At 42.8% G+C, this 18,246-nt stretch overlaps 1 protein-coding gene and 1 pseudogene across 1 annotated transcript; one reads left to right on the top strand and one right to left on the bottom strand.

The window, feature by feature from the left end:
• Positions 1-8,297: 8,297 nt before the first annotated feature.
• Positions 8,298-11,823, bottom strand: LOC134197077 (uncharacterized; annotated as a pseudogene).
• Positions 11,824-11,844: 21 nt separating this feature from the next.
• Positions 11,845-14,984, top strand: LOC134197076 (uncharacterized protein K02A2.6-like). Its single transcript, XM_062666317.1, has 3 exons — positions 11,845-11,924; positions 12,820-14,937; positions 14,981-14,984. The coding sequence occupies exons 1-3, from the start codon at positions 11,845-11,847 to the stop codon at positions 14,982-14,984; spliced, it is 2,202 nt and encodes a 733-aa protein (XP_062522301.1).
• The last annotated feature ends 3,262 nt before the right edge of the window (positions 14,985-18,246 follow it).

Genomic DNA, 18,246 nt, shown 5'->3' with positions numbered 1-18,246 from the left:
CACGCAATGTCGCTAGGATTGCGGCCCACTTTATGCCAAGTGTGCTAACTTAAGTCAAACTTGGAAGACAATCCAAAACGGTGATGTCATTGTAACGAAACCATTAACTGGAGACGACGATGTTTGGTCGTAAACAGACTTGTGAAGGCAGAAAGCGTGCATTTCAATCTTTGCAAGTCGACGACAAACTAAAGATCTGGAAACGGCTTGTCCCGTGTTCTCCTCAAACTATCGTTTCAGCTAGCCCTATGTCAAACGGCGATTTCTATTTGCTGCTACTTCCAGAAAATCATTTTTGTCACACTATTTCTGGAACAACGAGATATTTTTTTACAGCTTATTACTTCAGCTGCTAGTACTTTTAGACAGTTTTTTATTGATACACGCAAAACATCAACAATTTTGGCGATGGTACGCTCACCCAGATTACAGTCTTTCGAAGCTTTGATTTTACAGTAATGTGTTGAACTGAGCTCCCGATCTCGGAATATCTCCAAACTCATAACAGCTGTCCGAATTTTACTCGGTTTCATCTTACGAAAATTGGTTACTCAAATACAGAAATCCGCAACTTGGCAGCTCTGTGATCTCAAACAACGACTGAACAATCAAAAATTTCGCGCATTCAACATCATTTTGCAACATTTTTACCCCAACCATTTTAAAACGAAAGTCACGCTTTTGGAAATATTGTGTAGAATCTAAATAATTCAATAGATTTTTTATAAGATTTTGTTTTCTAGACGTTATTCAGTTGATGTTTCAAATTATTGTAGGTTTGTGTTTTCTTATTTACAAAATGACAAAATGTCTTGTCAATGAGGTCAAAGAGGTTTTCGTTTTCTAAAGAAAAGCTGAAAGAATTTGAATTTCAAGTCGAAAAAGAGTAAAGCAAGTGTAAGATTCTTTCAGCAAATGGCAAAATTGAATAACAAACTGTTTTCTTGATTTATTTAACACTTTTTTTGTTGTGAAAGTAGCTCGCATTTCAAAATTTAGAATTCTGTCATAAGTAAAAAACCCAATTGGGAGAGTCTTTCTTTGTAGTCTAGAATAAAGATTTACCAAAGATCGTGCAAAGTATGATGGGCACCACAGGATCCGTATTTTCAGACTTGAAGGTATTTGCGACTACAACGCCCACATGGGAGGCGTAGATAAGTCTGATCAGATGATTAAGTATTATAAAGTATTGCATAAGAGCATCTAGTACTGGAAGAAGATCTTTCTGCACATGATTGACTTAGCTATTCTCAACAGCTTCATCATGTTTACTTCCCTTCAAAAACAACATCCTCAAGATGAACGTTATTAAAGGAAAGGGCAGTATGCGCAAAAAGACTTCAGGTGTGAGTTTATCCGAGGGTTGGCAAAAATTGACATTAGGGAACCTATAGCCCAATATTGTTTTTTGACAAAACGTATGATTTAAGTTCCCGCACCGACACCACAACAATGGAGACAACAACAAGAATAAGAACAACAACAACAACAACAGCAAATACAGCAATTACAATTACTATCGCAACTACAACAACAAAGAGTAGACACACAACAACAACAACTTATACAACAACAACATCAACAACAACAGACGCAACAAAAAAAACTGATGCAACAACAAAAAGAACAGATGCAACAACAAAAAAACAAATGCAACAACAACTCACAGATGCACAACAAGAAATACAACAACAACAACAACAAATACAACAACGACAACAACAAATACGACAACTACAACAACAAATGCAACAACAACGACTATTAATACAACAACAGCAACAACAAATACAACAACAGACAAACAACTACAACAGGTGCCAAACCTTCGGTATAGCTCACACATGCCGGTTATAGCAGAAGGGTTAGTACGTTGCATTGTTTGTTTATCTGAAGACAGGCATAACTCAAGGACCAAATATCGCTTCCAATAATGCAACGTCCCCCTCTGTGTGTCATCTGCTGAGCGACAGTGCTTTATAAAATATCACACTGAGGATGACTGAGAATTGCCACACTGTGACCGTGTATATTGTAAATTTCTATATATAGTGTTGTATATTTCTATTATATATTGTATATTTCTATATATATTGTTGTATATTTCTATTTATATATTGTTGTATATTTCATTTATACAGTGTTGTATTAGGTGATCTAAGTTATGTTTTACGATTTGTATATAGTAACTGTTTGTTGTTTTTAGTGTTGGATTAGGTGTATATATTAGTATATAATTGAAAGCGTGAAGTCACTGCTGCAAATATTTTGTATTGGTTTCGAATTTTGAAATCAATATTTTTTCAAATAGTCAATCAACTTGATTGGATTGTTATGCATAATATAGCTAAAATATACAGTTAGACGAAATAAAATATTGAAACAGATAGAAAGTAGTTACAAAAGTTGTGTTATTCAAAAGAGCAATTTATGTACATTTCATACGTGTCAGAATTGTTATTTTTCTTCTATAATGTTGCTTCAGTTGTAAATAATAGTATTTTGTTATGCGCGCACGAAACTATAAAGGCGCGAGCTAGATAATGAAGACGCGCGCTAGATAACTATAAGCGTGACATAATAGTGCAAAGGTCATAGATAAAGGAAACTTCACATGACGATTCTGATGGGTTAATAACGGAGCGTTATGCTACAATTAGAAAAAAACGTACAGAGCGGTTATCCAAACAATGGCCAATAAGTCTAGGTTTCGTTTTACCACTTTGTGTAGACTTTGATATTTGCTTCGCCGAAAGTAAAAAGTTCTGAAATGCACACATACGCCGGTTGACGCACGTTTCCGTGTGTTTCTCGCATTACGCAAGCTTTTTTGTAGTGTAGTATAACCTCCATTCATAAAAAACACGCAAATTAGTGCGAAAAACCGAGCGATTGCAAGTCGTTCAGGACGATCATGTGGTCTTTACAACATACCAACGTCTGAGTCTCTTAGAAACCGTATCTTTTTTTCATGTTTAGAGTTGAATGAAGCCTTTAGACCCGTCTCTTTTAGTATTTGGCCTTAGAAGCTATGCACTGCCCAATACTGCAAGCGTTCTGTCTGCAGTGCAAGTCCTTGACATACGACGTCTTTTGCGCGTGCGTCAATCGGTGAAGTGTTCTTTTAAATATTTGTCAGCCATTTGTAAATTGTTATTGCACACATTGTAAGGCTACAAATTATTACCAGTTAATGTATGAGCACATGTAGGCAATATCAGCTATTTAAAGAGCTTGAACAGGTAATCTGCAGGAAAACAATATACTTTTCATAAAGCACACGGTCGTCTATGAATTACTAAATGCATTAGGTAAATTACAGAATCAATACTTGTGTAGTCTATTAGAGCAAATGCTCCTCTTCATAAGCTGCCATTTAGTAAATTAGCTACTTCAAACTAAAGAAAATGTCGCAAACTATTTAAACTAAACACTTTTAGCAAACAAGCGTAGCATACATAGAAAGAACGACCAAAATTTCTATCTAATTGGATTCAACCGATCGCGATCAAAACCACCCCCGACGTAGATTCAATTTATCGCGATCGGATTGCAATCCAGTTGCCAGTACAAACAGAACTTATGTTTCATGTAGCCGGACCTAACCCCTCCACAGCAGAAATTTGGCTTGGACAGACTATCACTCTCTTTGGCACATTCCATTTATGATTATCAAAGCAAACATCAGCCGGTCAACATCAAATTCGATAATAATCACTGCTGTGTTTACTGTTAAGATCGATCAGGCTGTATTACTTTCTCTGATAAATACGGCTTTCCATGCCATAGTAAAGTTCAATAGCCCTAAAAACACGTATGCAACCGATGCTATCACACGCCACTCACGCAAATCACTATCTTTATAATAGTGTTAAACATTAGGACGCTATAAGTTCAGCAACGATCAGCACGCTTTTACTACTTGACAATGTGTATCGAAGACCCAATAAGAACCCTCACATAAACAAAACCAAAGAGAGTCTACAATTAATACCCGAGGCCCGAATTTCTGGGTTGATGGTACAGTAGTCGTTCGATGACCGTACGACCCAACGAAACATAGACCGTATATATAGTTGGTTTAGCGAAAATGCAAATGAAGCTATTCCGACAAATAGACAAAAAGTGGTGTCTTTACTGACCAATAGGCGAAAGTGATGTCATCATGAGGCTCCACCTCGCTTTGTTTGGTAGCTGCTAACGAAAATTCGGCCATCTGGCGTCCGTCCTGTAAATGGTGTTTATTTTATTGCTTTATATGTTTAACACATATATTTGTACGTGTATAAAACCCCAACAACAGCCAAGGCGAAATGTGTAGCTGTACCTAACTTGTAACATAGTCTTTCATAGTGTTTCTGTATAATGGTTCTGAAGTTTGTCAGCTTTAATTTTGAGTGTACGTAGCTGTGCGGCCTTGGTGTTGTTGCAACGATCACTAGTGTCGTCTTCAACAAAAATTTGGCATTTGACGAAAATTTGAGAAAAAAGTGCATTGTACAGGAGAGCGTCTTTTTGTCGGACAAAAAAATTCTGCCGATTTGTAAGTGTAGAGTAACTTAGTCATACTAATTAGTGGTTTCTTGTGACCGTAAGGACACACTTACTTTCTGACTGATATATATGTAAAGGCACAATAGAATCTTAACCTTTTGGGTTTCAACTGCTGCAAATCGTATAAACGTTACATTTTGGTGTGAGAAGTTAGTTCATGGCTCAGCAAAGTGCCGATCAGTTAGTTATACAGCAATCTCAAGTTCAAGCCTATCGTCAACCGTGCATACCAAAACCTTTTTTTGATGGCGACATATCTACCTGGTTGCTTCGCTTTGATGTCTGCTGTTCTGCTAACCGCTGGAACGCTCACGACAAAGTCGTACGGTTGCCTGCTCTGCTGCAAAGACAAGCCTTTGCACTTTTGAACGGCTGACCAAACAGCAAACGGATTCGTACGATCATCTCAATGCCGCTTTGAAAACAACAATTGAAACGCGTACAGAAGAACGTCGTCGCCTTGCAATGCGGCAGCTCAATAGTCGTACTCTGCAGACGGGTGAGGAACTTGATGTCTTTGTACGTGATCTAGAACGTTTGCTAGACAGAAAAAAACCGCCTGGGTTATCCGCAGAGTTGCGTCGGCAGCAGTTGATTGACTGGTTTATTGCCGAGTTACCGGAGGTCATAAGTGATCAGCTATATGTCTTAGCACCAGTGGGTTTTAACGAAACGGTGAGCAAAGCTAGAGAGCTTTGTCTCTTGCAGCATCGGAAAGAGGACAGGCAAAGTACAAAACAAAGGAGAATATCTGCCACAATAGGAGCACAGTTTGTTGATCACGAATCATTAGCACAAACAATGGTGCGTTTTATTAGAAGCGTTGATCTCGCGTCTGGAACGACTGGAGCAACAGTCCCGATCTCGAAAGATTAGTGGAGGATGCTTCAGATGTGGTAGTACAGGTCATTGGAAAAGAGATAGTCCAGTGCCGGCTGGAAAATCTACCCGCAAAAAATCATGGAAGAAGACCAACAGTAACCCCAATAGCCTGACCAAAGAACCGCAGAAAAGTAATACTGTGGAAATTCTGACTGGTGGAGAAGCTGATCAATCATGCTCTCTCACATTACAGGCGATTGTGGCAGAACAGATGAAGCCGTGTCTGGTAGACACTGGTACATCTGCATCTTTGGTGCCCAGCAGGCTTTATCTGCGAAACCACGATTCATCTAGGAGTGGTGAGAATAGCCACAATTCACTGAAAAGAGTGGATGGAAATGATATCAATGTCTGTGGCAAGATGGATTTACAAGTGGAAATTGGTCAGTGAAAGACTCATCATACATTTTTGGTATTCAACATAGCTACAGGACCCATTCTTGTTGTAGACTTTTTTTTGAAGCACAACATTACTGTTGATTTGAGGCGAAAAAACGTGACCCTACTTGGAAGTGCAATTGGAATGTTGAACACACCAAGAGTACAAAGCAATCATTGTTTTCTGATTCTCAACCACAGCAAGTAGATTCCCACAATGACCAGACAGCTGGGAGAAGCTCACATAGTGGATCAGTATGGTAACAAGGTATGTCAAGAGAGAGTGGCAATGTTAGAGCCAGACAATACTGTTAATAGCAAGACAGATGTCATGATTGTTCGAACACTCACTAATCAGTTTGGATCAGGATGTGGTGCCAGTGCAATTGATGGCATTTGGTGGACCAGTGCAGCTGTTACAAGTAACTGCATTAAGGCAACTGAACAGCATAAACCACAACGTCTCCATTGTAGGCGTGATTCAAGAACCAGATGCAGGAATTGACATTAGCCAAGATACAATCTCTAAAAGTGATGTCATACCTACTAATGCATCAGTTAGTGAAAAGAACAATGAGCTAGTGCAGCAATTTGAACTAAACAAGCTGCCACTAAAGGAAAGCGAACGAAAACAATTGGAGGCACTCATCATCACGCATGCCAATCTGTTTGCATTCCAAGCAAGCGAAGTAGGCAAAACGGATCGTGTCCAACACAGAATCAAGACTTGGAACAGTCCCCCAATTAGACAGCACCCCAGACGACTTCCACACAGCTTGAGAGGCGTGGTCAAAAACCAAGTTCAAGAGATGCTGGAGAGGGACATTATTCGTCCATCAGCAAGTCCTTGCTCAAGTCCGATTGTTCTCGTAAAGAGAATAGATGGCCGATTTAGATTCTGTGTAGACTACCGGAAGTTGAACTCTGTCACGACTAAAGATTCATACCCATTGCCTAGGATAGATGAGGCACTGGACAGCTATTCAGGAGCCAAGTACTTTTCTACGTTAGACTTAGCTTCTGGGTACTGGCAAGTAAAGGTGGCACCCGAAAATAGACTAAAGACGGCATTCACATTAATGCATGGGCTGTATAAATTTAATGTTATGTCTTTCGGTTTTACCAATGCGCCCAGTACTTTTCAGCGACTCATGGAAGCGGTGCTAGGTGGTTTATCATGAGAGGAATGTCTAATCTACTTGGATGACATCACACTGTTTTCATCATCGTTCAAGGAACACATGTTGAGGCTAGAGAGTTTATTTAAGAGATTGAATGCAGCAGGGTTGAAACAACAACTTGCTAAGTGTCACTTTGCGATATATTTCGTGAAGTACATGGGACACATAGTATCTGCGAGGGGTATTCAACCAAATCCAGTAAAACTTCAGGCAGTCAAGAATTTTCCAAGACCAACAAAAGTTAAAGAGCTGAAACGATTCCTTGGCTTAGCGGGTTATTACCAGGTTTTTCGCAGATTGCTGCCCCACTTTTTTAACTGCAGGAGAAAGACACAGACTTCGTCTGGACTGAAGCCAGTGAAAAAGCTTTCACTGTCCTAAAAGAGAGACTGACGAAACCATCAGTCTTGACTTTTCCACAGTTTGATAAACAATTCCAACTAGCCACAGATCCTAGTGAGACATGATGGGGGTAGTGCTATCTCAAGTGATTGAAAGAAAAGAGACAGTAGTGTCCTATTCTAGCAGGACTTTGCGTAAAGCAGAACACAACTATTCAACAGTAAAGATAGAAACACTCGCAATTGTGTGGGCAGTTACAGAATTTCGTCCTTACTTGTACGGTCACAAGTTTACAGTAGCAACAGATCACTGTCCATTATCATGGCTGAAGTCAGTCAAGGACTCAACGGGACAACAGACACGATGGATCTTGATATTAGGGGAGTATGACATAGACGTTGTCTACCGGAAAGGCAAGGACAATACTAATGCAGATAGCTTATCGAGACGTCGACACCATGACACAGACAAAGAAGACCAAGAAATGCTATCCACTTACCACAACGAGACATCTGAATCATGTGCAGCAGTTAGATTTTTTCCCCAATGGTCAGCTGCTGACTTGCAGCACATGCAGAAAAGTGGCACCGAAATAAAGGAAGTGCTTGAGCAGATGCCAGCAGGACGACCACAGTTTGCGGAAAAGTGGAAAAGTTATTGAAAGCTTAAACAGTTTGGTCGAGGGTGGCATCAGTTGAAAGTAACAGACGATGGACTACTGTACAGAATTCGGGACAAAAGAATGGCTACAGGAAGACAAACGCAAGAATTAGTAGTTGTTTCAACATCTTTAGTATCGGAGATTTTAACTCAATTGCATGACCAGAGTGGACACCTTGGATTAGAAAAGACTTTAGGAAGACTCCAAGAAGGATTTTGGTTCCCAGGATACACTCAAGATATCAAAAACTAATTCAAGTGTTGTATACAGTGCAGTCAGAGGAAAAGACAACCACGTCATTCAAAAGCAGCACTACACAACATTACAGTTAGATGTCTAATGGAAATGATCGCTATTGTCTTTCTAGGTCCATTACCTCAGACAGAAAAAAGAAACAAGCATTTGCTTGTCATGGCTGATTATTACACCAAGTTTCACTACAGAACATCAAAGCAATCAACGACACAAACGAGTCCATTTTAATTGACGTTATGAAGAAGTGCACGCCTTCCTGTCCACGTTCAAACTGGAGCACCTCTTTCTGAACCAGAAGCAACAACGGAGTTCAGACAACGATTGAGGGAGAACAAAGCTCTCACAAAAAAATTCGTAGAGACGCAAATCGTGTCAGCACAACGTCGTCAGAAAGAGAACTACAACCAGAAGACATCTCCGCATAATCATTACACGGCAGGTGATCTAGTTTGGTTGTTTACTCCAGTTGTAAATATAGGAATGTCCAGCAAACTAGCCAAACCTTGGAAATATCCGTTCCGCGTATTGGCAGTTGTACAGGGACTATTTGGTTCTGTGGACTATTTGGTCGCAGGCAATTATCTCGCTCCTATTTGGTTCCAGAAACCGTTTAACTAGGGCTTATTTGGTTTCGGCCACCTGCAGGAATAATTTGGTCGCGTGGACTATTTGGTTTCGCATTTATTGCGCCTCGAATCGGCACTCTCCAACTCTTACAGCTGTACGAGACGGATGCGAATGACGTGACGATGGCCATGATAATTTTCACGCCTCTCCAAGACGTTTCGATGAGCCGAAATCGAGTGCGACCTGCTTCTTCTTATTTGTATTTGGCTTAATGTAAATACCGAAGTCATCACGACATTGTCGATCGCAATTTCGCGTGTCTGACGTTTTCTTTTGAAGCGAATCTTGGCTCGTCTGGTAACGGGCGTGTTGAAAGTAGGCGGAGTAAGAATGTTTTGTGCGTTACAAGGTAAACAAACATGATCCGATTACCGAGTGTAAAGATGTGCCGCGGTTAGCTAATTAGTTGTCTGGTCTGTTGTCTGCATGCTGTACTCGGCTTCCTGCGATGATGGATATGCAATCTGCAAAACAGCCTGTCTGTCTGTCTGTCTGTCTGTCTGTCTAATTGTTATTAATAGAGTAAGAGTTCAAATATAATCTGTCGATCAAATGCTAGAGTGATTGACAGAAAAATAAAGAAGATTGTTTCAAGAGACAGCAACATAAACATAAATGGTTGTAGGTAAAACCAAGCTCTATTAGCTTGGGTAGTATTTAGTTGTTTTGCTTAGATGGTGTATAATAGTTCAATGTTTGAAAATATGTGTATTGACAGACAGACAGACAGACAAACAGACAGACAGACAAACAGACAGACAGACAGACAGACAAACAGACAAACAGACAGACAGATAGACAGACAAACAGATAGATAGACAGACAGACAGACAGACAAACAGATAGATAGACAGACAGACAGACAGTCAGACAGACAGACAGTCAGACAGACAGACAGTCAGACAAACAGTCAGACAAACAGACAGTCAGACAAACAGACAGACAGACTTAGACACTTTTCCACTGATCACTCTTGCATTGCATCTCATACACACTCATATTTGCATTCATGCGCATAGCTGAATGCTGATTAGTATAGTTCTTGTCTTCATTTTCTTGTCTGCATATCCTGATTATACTGCAGCACATTTGCTGTGTCACAATTCAAAGAAAAAATAGACAGACGGACAGACTAAATGGCAGAAAGACACACAATGCATGTATACAAAAAAAAAGATTTCACTAAACAAACGGATAGTTTTATAGTGTACAACAACGCAGACAAACAACCATCAATACCCATCTGAGAGACCAAGTGCAAATAAGTGATTTTACATCAGATACATTTAATTAGTTGTTTCTCGAACTACATATATTTACATATTTTCTCTTCTGTTCTGAAAGTCATCACCGATCTTTCGTCGTGCGCAACCAATTTCAGAGACGTTGATCGTCTTCCTTGCGTAAACAGTAGGTATACGTCACTGTGCACCTAAGTATCGATCAATGCCATGCAGGATCGATGCATAAATCTGCAGCTAACCGCAGCATTCTACGCACTAAAACATTCTTAGGCACATCACCATGTCTCTACACTCGGTGATCGGATCATGTTTGTTTACCTTGTAACGCACAAGACATTCTTACTCCGCCTACTTTCAACACGCCCGCTACCAGACGAGCCGAGATTCGCCTCAAAAGAAAACGTCAGACACGCGAAATTGCGATCGACAATGTCGTGATGACTTCGGTATTCACATTAAGCCAAATACAAACGAAGAAGAAGCAGGTCGCACTCGATTTCGGCTCATCGAGACGTCTGGGAGAGGCATAAAAATTATCATGGCCATCGTCACGTCATTCGCATCCGTCTCGTACAGCTGTAAGAGTTGGAGAGTGCCGATTCGAGGCGCAATAAATGCGAAACCAAATAGTCCACGCGACCAAATAGTCCCTGTAGGAAGCCGAAACCAGATAAGCCCTAGTTAAACGGTTTCGAGAACCAAATAGGAGCGAGATAATTGCACGCGACCAAATAGTCCACGGAACCAAATAGTCCCTGTACAGCAGTGTACGACAATGGCACCATGGACGTCATTCCTGCAGAATGTAGAAGACGACGACGGAAGCGAGTACACTATAACCGAGTGAAGCCATGTTACAGACATCCTGTACATGACAGCTGTCAGGAAGATCGAGAACAACAAGTGATGAAACCAAGTGAAGAGAACGAGCAACAAGCAGAGAAGGCCAGTCCAACAGAGCGCGTCACAAGTACGAAAGTGTGTGAGAGCTGGACTGCGAGAACTGCCGGCTCTAGAAGGACTCCGTTGACGGGATCGTGCAGTGAGAGAGGCGACCAGGTCAGCTAGACGCGTTACCTCCTCGTGGAGTTGTTTGACTTCAGATGCCGAATCATGATCAGAACAGGTGCTAGACAGGGCTGAGACAGTGGGCGGAGCTACCTCCATAATTTTGTCTGCCATGTCTGCGAGTTTGTTGATGTCCATGGTAGTGTCTGCAGATGCAAGAACAACTCTGACGTTGGCGGGGAGCCGTTGGAGAAAGAGCTCATGAAGGAAGGAGCCGGCAGTGTCATCCGACGATCCGAGTTTGTCACCTAGCAGCTGTTGCATGCGGCGGAGTAGCTGCGTAGGCTTTCGATCGCCGAGTTCTTCCCCGCAGATTAGCTGTTGGAGTTTCCGTTGCTCTGACGCAGTAGTACGTTTGATGAGTTCGGCCTTGAGAATGTCGTAAGGATTCTCAGTAGGCGGCTTCAAAAGAAGGTCTCTCACCTCCATTGCGAACTCCGGGCTCAAAGACGTGATGACATAGTCGAATTTAGTCCGTTGAGCTGTAATGTTCAGGATGGTAAATTGTGCTTCCACCTGTGCAAACCATACTTCTGGGTTGGTAGACCAAAAAAGAAAGTTTCACGCTCACAGCGGCAAGAGTTGTAGCAGCAGTAGTGGTGAGAGCAGTTGCAGCTGCGTCGGCCATGTATCACGTCAGGTTCACCAAATGTCGTGTGCCTATATCGTTAGCAGACGCGAGGATGATGAACAAGCGGCCGAGAGAGACGTCGTGATAGACAGGACAACGTGACGTCCAGAACTCAACGTGTTACTACTAAAAGAATCTGGCTTCCCCAATTGTTATCAATCATGCAGCTAACATGCAACATGCGTACAGTATGTAGAACCTGTACAGTTTACTACACGTTCAATTATCTGATTCAGGCAATCAATTATCCGAATTGGGTGTTCAGTTATCCAATTCGGGCATTCAATTATCCGACTAAGACATTCTATTATTCGATGTTTTGTCTTAGAAGTATCAAATTTATAGAAATAATTGTTTCAGTGTGATACGTAAAGTCAAAAAGGCGCACAGTTCTCTCATGACGTCTTTCTAGGATGCTCACTCACGTTGCAGTTGAGCAATAAATGATTGATTCAAGAAAGGTGGGAAGGCGAAGTAGTGAAATTCGAGCTCTTCATTAGCTATAAAACAGCTACGACGCATGATGGACTGTTGCATGGTATCACGCAAGACGCGCGATTTACAAAGTATGCGGACTAAACCACGATTGAGGGAGCAAGGCGTTGTTGTAGGCTTCCTAGATATGTAGATTTAGTTCGCTGACAACAGCTTAGTTAGACCGCCGTGGAAAAGTGGGCTATCAAGATTAGTGCAAAGGAAATTATCCTGCAACACACACGCTAAAAATTCACGCTAAAGTCAATATTAATTACAAATTATTAAGTCTAGACAGCTGATGAATGATGATGTTCGAGCAGCTGCCCAACCGCAGACTATGTAAGTTATTGTAATGTATGTCGTAGTGTACATGTAGCGCGCGTTACGGCATACGCGCAGACTCGATTTAGTGTAGAGTAGACGCGCCAGCTTGTGTTCTTAGTTCGCTCTATCTGGTAGCCAATACATATCGTTGAGTTGTTGCTGCACGTAACCAAGTACATTACATGGTGTCAGGCGAGACAGGACCTATCAAACGCTCGGATACACAGTGAAAACGATGTCAACAGGAGGATTCACGTTCGATCATCCATCCATGGACTGGAATGCCACAGACACATACCAAGAGTTCAAACGCTTCAAGGAACACGTGTCGTTTGTCTTCGCTGGCCCTCTTAGCAAAGCCACGAACGCGGAAAGAGCCGGGTGGCTAGGAATGTGGGTCGGTCAACAAGGCAGAGAACTGCACAAGACCTTCAGCTGGGCTGAAGGAGAAAAGGAGGACCCCGGAAAGGTTCTAGGGAAGTACGAGGAGTACGTAAGCCCTAGGAAGAACAAGAGAGTATCACGCTTCCGATTTCACCAACGCATACAAAAGGAGGACGAAAGTTTCGACACGTTCCTCAAAGACCTACGCCTTCTAGCCATGGACTGTCAGTTCCACGACACAGAAGACATCCTAATTGATGGCATCATCAATGGCTCACGTCACAAGAAAGTACAGGAACGCCTACTCTATGAGGGCCAAGAACTTACACTTGCCAAGTCCATACAAATAGCTCGACAGTTCGAGCTGTCACAACAGCAACTGCGAGAAATGAGAGGCGAAGACTCTGGAATAGCCGCTGTCAAACCACAGAAGGCGATCTACAAGCCAAAGAAAGCACAACTCTATCCAGCTGTTGAACAGCAGGCACGCGACAAACCGCAGAATTTGCACACATGTGGCAGATGCGGCAACGACCAGACACACAAAAAGACAAGAGGAAAATGCCCAGCACTAGGATCAACCTGCACATACTGCAAGAAGAGAAACCACTGGCAGACCGTATGTCGAGCTAGAAAGACCAACAGGGTCTACGCAATGGAGCCTCGGAGTCCAGAGGTCAGCTATACAGCACAAGACAGCGACTCTACAGAGGACGAGGAAGACAGATCCTACATAAACGCTGTGGAACCCTCACATCGAGCCAAGCAAGACAGATGGTTAGTACGACTGGAAGTAGGAAGAAGCACCAAAACGTTCCGTATTGACACTGGAGCAAAGTGTAATGTCATAGTTGCCAGCAAATACAAGAAACTACGCAATAAGGGTGTCCTGAGGAGGTCACGGATAAATCTCTACTCTTACAGCAACCACAAGATCAACTCCCTTGGCGTGGCAACAATTCCCATCAGATACAATAGCATTGACCTGGAAACTGACTTCGAAATAGTTGACCTAGAGCAAGACAACATCATATCAGGCGATCTAGCAGAACAGCTAGGCCTCATACAGAGAGTGAGCAAAGTGAACACGCGCGTGGAAACACAGACCCAACTTCCACCCATAGAAACACAGACACAACTTCCACACGAATTTCAGGATTTCCCTGACTTGGCAAATGTAACTGGAACGTTGCCCGGCACCTACACCATCAAAATCGACCCCAGTGCCAAAGGAGTAGTGCATCCAACAAGAAGACAACCTGTCATGCTACGGGACAAGGTCATAGAGAAATTGAAAGAAATGGAGAACGATGGCTTTATCACCAGAGTAGAAGAACCCACAGAGTGGGTTAGCTCCATGGTAGTGTCCCTCAGGAAGGACAAAGTGAGGATCTGTATCGATCCTCGAGACCTAAACAAGGCAATTAGGCGGGAACATCATCCCATGAAGACAATTGAGGAAATCGTCAGCAACATTCCAAACGCAAAAGTCTTCTCAGTCCTAGACGCGAAGTCTGGATTCCTGCAAATCAAATTGGACCACGAGTCATCAATGCTAACTACATTCAACACCCCCATGGGGAGGTACCGGTGGCTACGTTTGCCTTTTGGACTAAAGTGTGCTCCCGAAATTTACCAGAGAATCATGGACCAGATGCTGGAAGGTATCGCAGGGGCAACCGCCATCATGGATGACATATTGATAGCTGGCCGGGATATGAAACATCATGACCAGATACTCCACCAAGTAATCGAACGAGCCACCAGCTACAATTTACGCCTCAACTACGAGAAATGTCACATACGACAACCATCAGTTCGATACATCGGACATCTCATCACAGCCGAAGGGCTAAAGCCAGATCCAGAAAAGATAAAGGCAGTAGCTGAGATGCCGGATCCCCAGGATCAAAGTGACGTCAAAAGGTTTCTAGGCTTCGTCACTTACTTGGCAAAATTCATTCCAAAGCTAAGCGATGTGGACAAGCCGCTGAGATTACTTCTGAAGACAGATGTGAAGTTCGAATGGCAACATGAACACAAAGCAAGCTTTCAGAAGCTGAAGGAGCTGTGTACCCATGCACCAGTGTTAGCTTACTATGATACTCGGAAAGCAGTAGAGATACAATGCGATGCGAGCAGCACAGGCGTAGGGGGGGTATTACTCCAAGACGGCAGGCCAGTAGCTTACTCATCAAGATCAATGACGGCTACTGAGTCGAGGTATGCTCAAATTGAGAAGGAAATGCTCTCGATTGTCCATGCAACCACAAAGTTTCATCACTATGTCTTCGGAAGACACGTACAAGTATACAATGATCACAAACCTCTGGAAAGCATTTTCCTGAAGCCCATACTGTCGGCACCAATGAGACTGCAGAGGATGATGCTCAAGCTTCAATGGTATGACTTGACTGTCACCTACCGAAAAGGGAAAGACATGCAACTAGCAGACACCCTCTCGAGAGCTTACATCCCAGGTGAAGAACCCGGAAACAATGACGACCTCGAATACATCAACACACTCAAATTTGTGCCAATCACGGGTACCAAACATTCGGAGATCCAACAAGCGACGTCTACAGAACTGAAGAACCTCCACTTTGTTATCCTCTCAGGCTGGCCAGAACGGCGGGAGGACGTCCACATTACAGCACGGCCGTACTGGGACTCACGAGACCAATTAGTAGTACAAGATGGCATCATCTTCAAGGGTACAAGGATAGTAATCCCGCCGAGCCTTCGTTCCCAAATGCTGAAACTACTTCATGAGTCACACCTTGGAGTAGTAAAATGCAAACAACGCGCCAGAGAGGTAATGTACTGGCCAGCCATGAACGCCCAGATAGAAGACACTGTACGGAGATGTGACCGCTGCGCGGAGTACCAAAACAGACTACCACCAGAACCTCTCATGCCAACACCAGTCCCAGACCTGCCATTTATTGAAGTGGGAATTGACCTTTTCCATTTTGAGTCCAAACACTATCTCATACTGGTAGATTACTACTCAAAATTCATTGAAGTGGATGAGCTGCAAGACCAGACCACGTCCTCCACAATCCAAGCGCTGAAGAACCAGTTTTGTAGACACGGCATTCCAGAGAAATGCAGGAGTGACAATGGTCCGCAATTCAGCTCATCAGACTTCCAACAATTCTGCAAGGAATACGGTGTCGACCACATAACTAGCAGTCCTCACTTCCCGCAGAGCAATGGTGAGGCGGAGAGAGGAATACAGACAGTGAAACGCCTCTGGAAGAAAGTCAAAGACAAGCAGAAAGCCCTTTTGGACTATAGAACAACCCCGTTAGAAGGCATCAACCTGTCACCTGCTCAACTGCTCATGGGAAGACGTCCTCGTAACACACTTCCCTCATCCAGAAAGCTACTAGAACATACCTCCTACAACAGAGAGTCTGTTCAGAGACACTTCCAGATGGAGAAGGTGAAACAAAAGCATTACTATGATTCCAGACCAGGAGTGAAACCATTACCATCTCTACGACCCGAAGACGCAGTAAGGATGGCACCACTGCCGGAATCAAACGCTTGGCTCCCAGCCAAGGTCGACCAACAACACAAGTCACCACGATCTTTTGTTGTAGAATGTCCGAAGAGTGGAAGAAAGTACAGACGGAATCGAAGACATCTTCGACCGTACCCAGAAGCCAGTTCTCTTGTCAATGACACGTCCATGCTCGATTTTACAACCGGATACAACAGTCTAAACTCGGACAATATAGCCTCACCTCTACCGGATACACCCAAAGCAGCAGTCAGCGAAATGGAGGAGAGCTCTGACCGAAATACAACTCCAGTGACTCGTTCTGGCAGAAATATCCGAAAGCCTAAGAAGCTGGACCTGTGACTGTACAACTCTAGTAAAGGAAGAGAGATGTAATGTATGTCGTAGTGTACATGTAGCGCGCGTTACGGCATACGCGCAGACTCGATTTAGTGTAGAGTAGACGCGCCAGCTTGTGTTCTTAGTTCGCTCTATCTGGTAGCCAATACATATCGTTGAGTTGTTGCTGCACGTAACCAAGTACATTACAGTTATCTAGTTGCACAACAGTCGTAAGCAACGGATAATTGAACGCCTGAATCGGATAATTGAACGCAAAATACTAGAGAAGAGCAACTGAAAGTCTATTTCCGGAGTTCTCACGTTTGTTTGACAGAAGCTATTGCTACGTAACGCAACCATTGTTACGTGAATAGGCAAAGACAGAACACCATCGCTCGCCAAACACAATGCTCACCGAGCATTTACTAGTTACAAATTATTGCGTCTAGACAGCTGATGAATGATGCTATTTGAGCGGCTGCCCAAACGCAGACTTTGTAAGTTATTCAGTTTTCTATGATATTGCAGAACAGTCGTAAGCAACGGATATTTAAACACCGAGTTCGAATAATTGATCGCAAAATACTGTAGAAGAGCAACTGAAAGTCTGTTTGCTGAGTTCCCGCGTTTGTTTGACAAAAACTATTGCTACGTAGTGCAACCATTGTTATGTGAATGGGTAAAGACAGAACACTATCGCTCGCCAAAAACAATGCTAACCGAGCATTTACTACTTACATAATGTAGTCTTCCCAGTCCCATACAGTTGTGTAGTAGCTGCATGCGTAATCTGCGTTAATCTCATATTGATGCAGTCTCATATTGCAATCTCATATTACAGTCTTATATTACAGTCTCCTCGCCTCATCGCCTCATCGCACGGTCTCATCGCACGGTCTCATCGCACGGTCTCATTGTCTCATCGCATGATCTCATCGCCTCATCTCATTGTCTAATTTTGACACAAATGGCACGCCACACAATAGTCTCACAAAAATCATTTCTAAAATGACTCTAAGACTAAGGCTGTGTCTCCACTTGTTGCCCTTTAAACATGTTTAACATTAAACATGTTTAAACTCTAAACATGTTTAGTAGACAGCGTCTCCACTTGTCCATTTATTCCGGGCTATTAAAAGAATTATCCGGGCCTTTGTTGTACCGCGCGAATTCGTTTCTTGTGCACCAGACAGTCGGAGATCGTCTTCTTGTCGTCTGAAGAACAATGACAGACACAAGTCTCTGTCTTCGCCAAAATGGCTCTCTCCTGACACTCTGCATCAGTCTAAGCACTCTGACATTGCCTAGTTTTGTCTTCTTCCAATAGTCTCCAAAGAAAGAGAAAGAACAGCGTGAAAGAACTAACATCCACCGTTTTGGAACGC

The sequence above is a fragment of the Corticium candelabrum genome, chromosome 22, assembly GCF_963422355.1.
Source record: "Corticium candelabrum chromosome 22, ooCorCand1.1, whole genome shotgun sequence".
In the NCBI taxonomy this organism is placed as follows: domain Eukaryota; kingdom Metazoa; phylum Porifera; class Homoscleromorpha; order Homosclerophorida; family Plakinidae; genus Corticium; species Corticium candelabrum.
Note: the sequence above shows the minus strand (reverse complement) of the source record. Positions and strands in the feature narration are given on the sequence as shown.

Excerpts from the sequence above, each read along its gene's own strand:
- LOC134197076 (XM_062666317.1), top strand. The coding sequence starts at position 11,845 with ATGTCGTGTGCCTATATCGTTAGCAGACGCGAGGATGATGAACAAGCG. Across the intron at positions 11,925-12,819 it reads GTCGTGATAGACAGGACAAC|GCGAGACAGGACCTATCAAA; the intron begins GTGACGTCCAGA and ends ACATGGTGTCAG.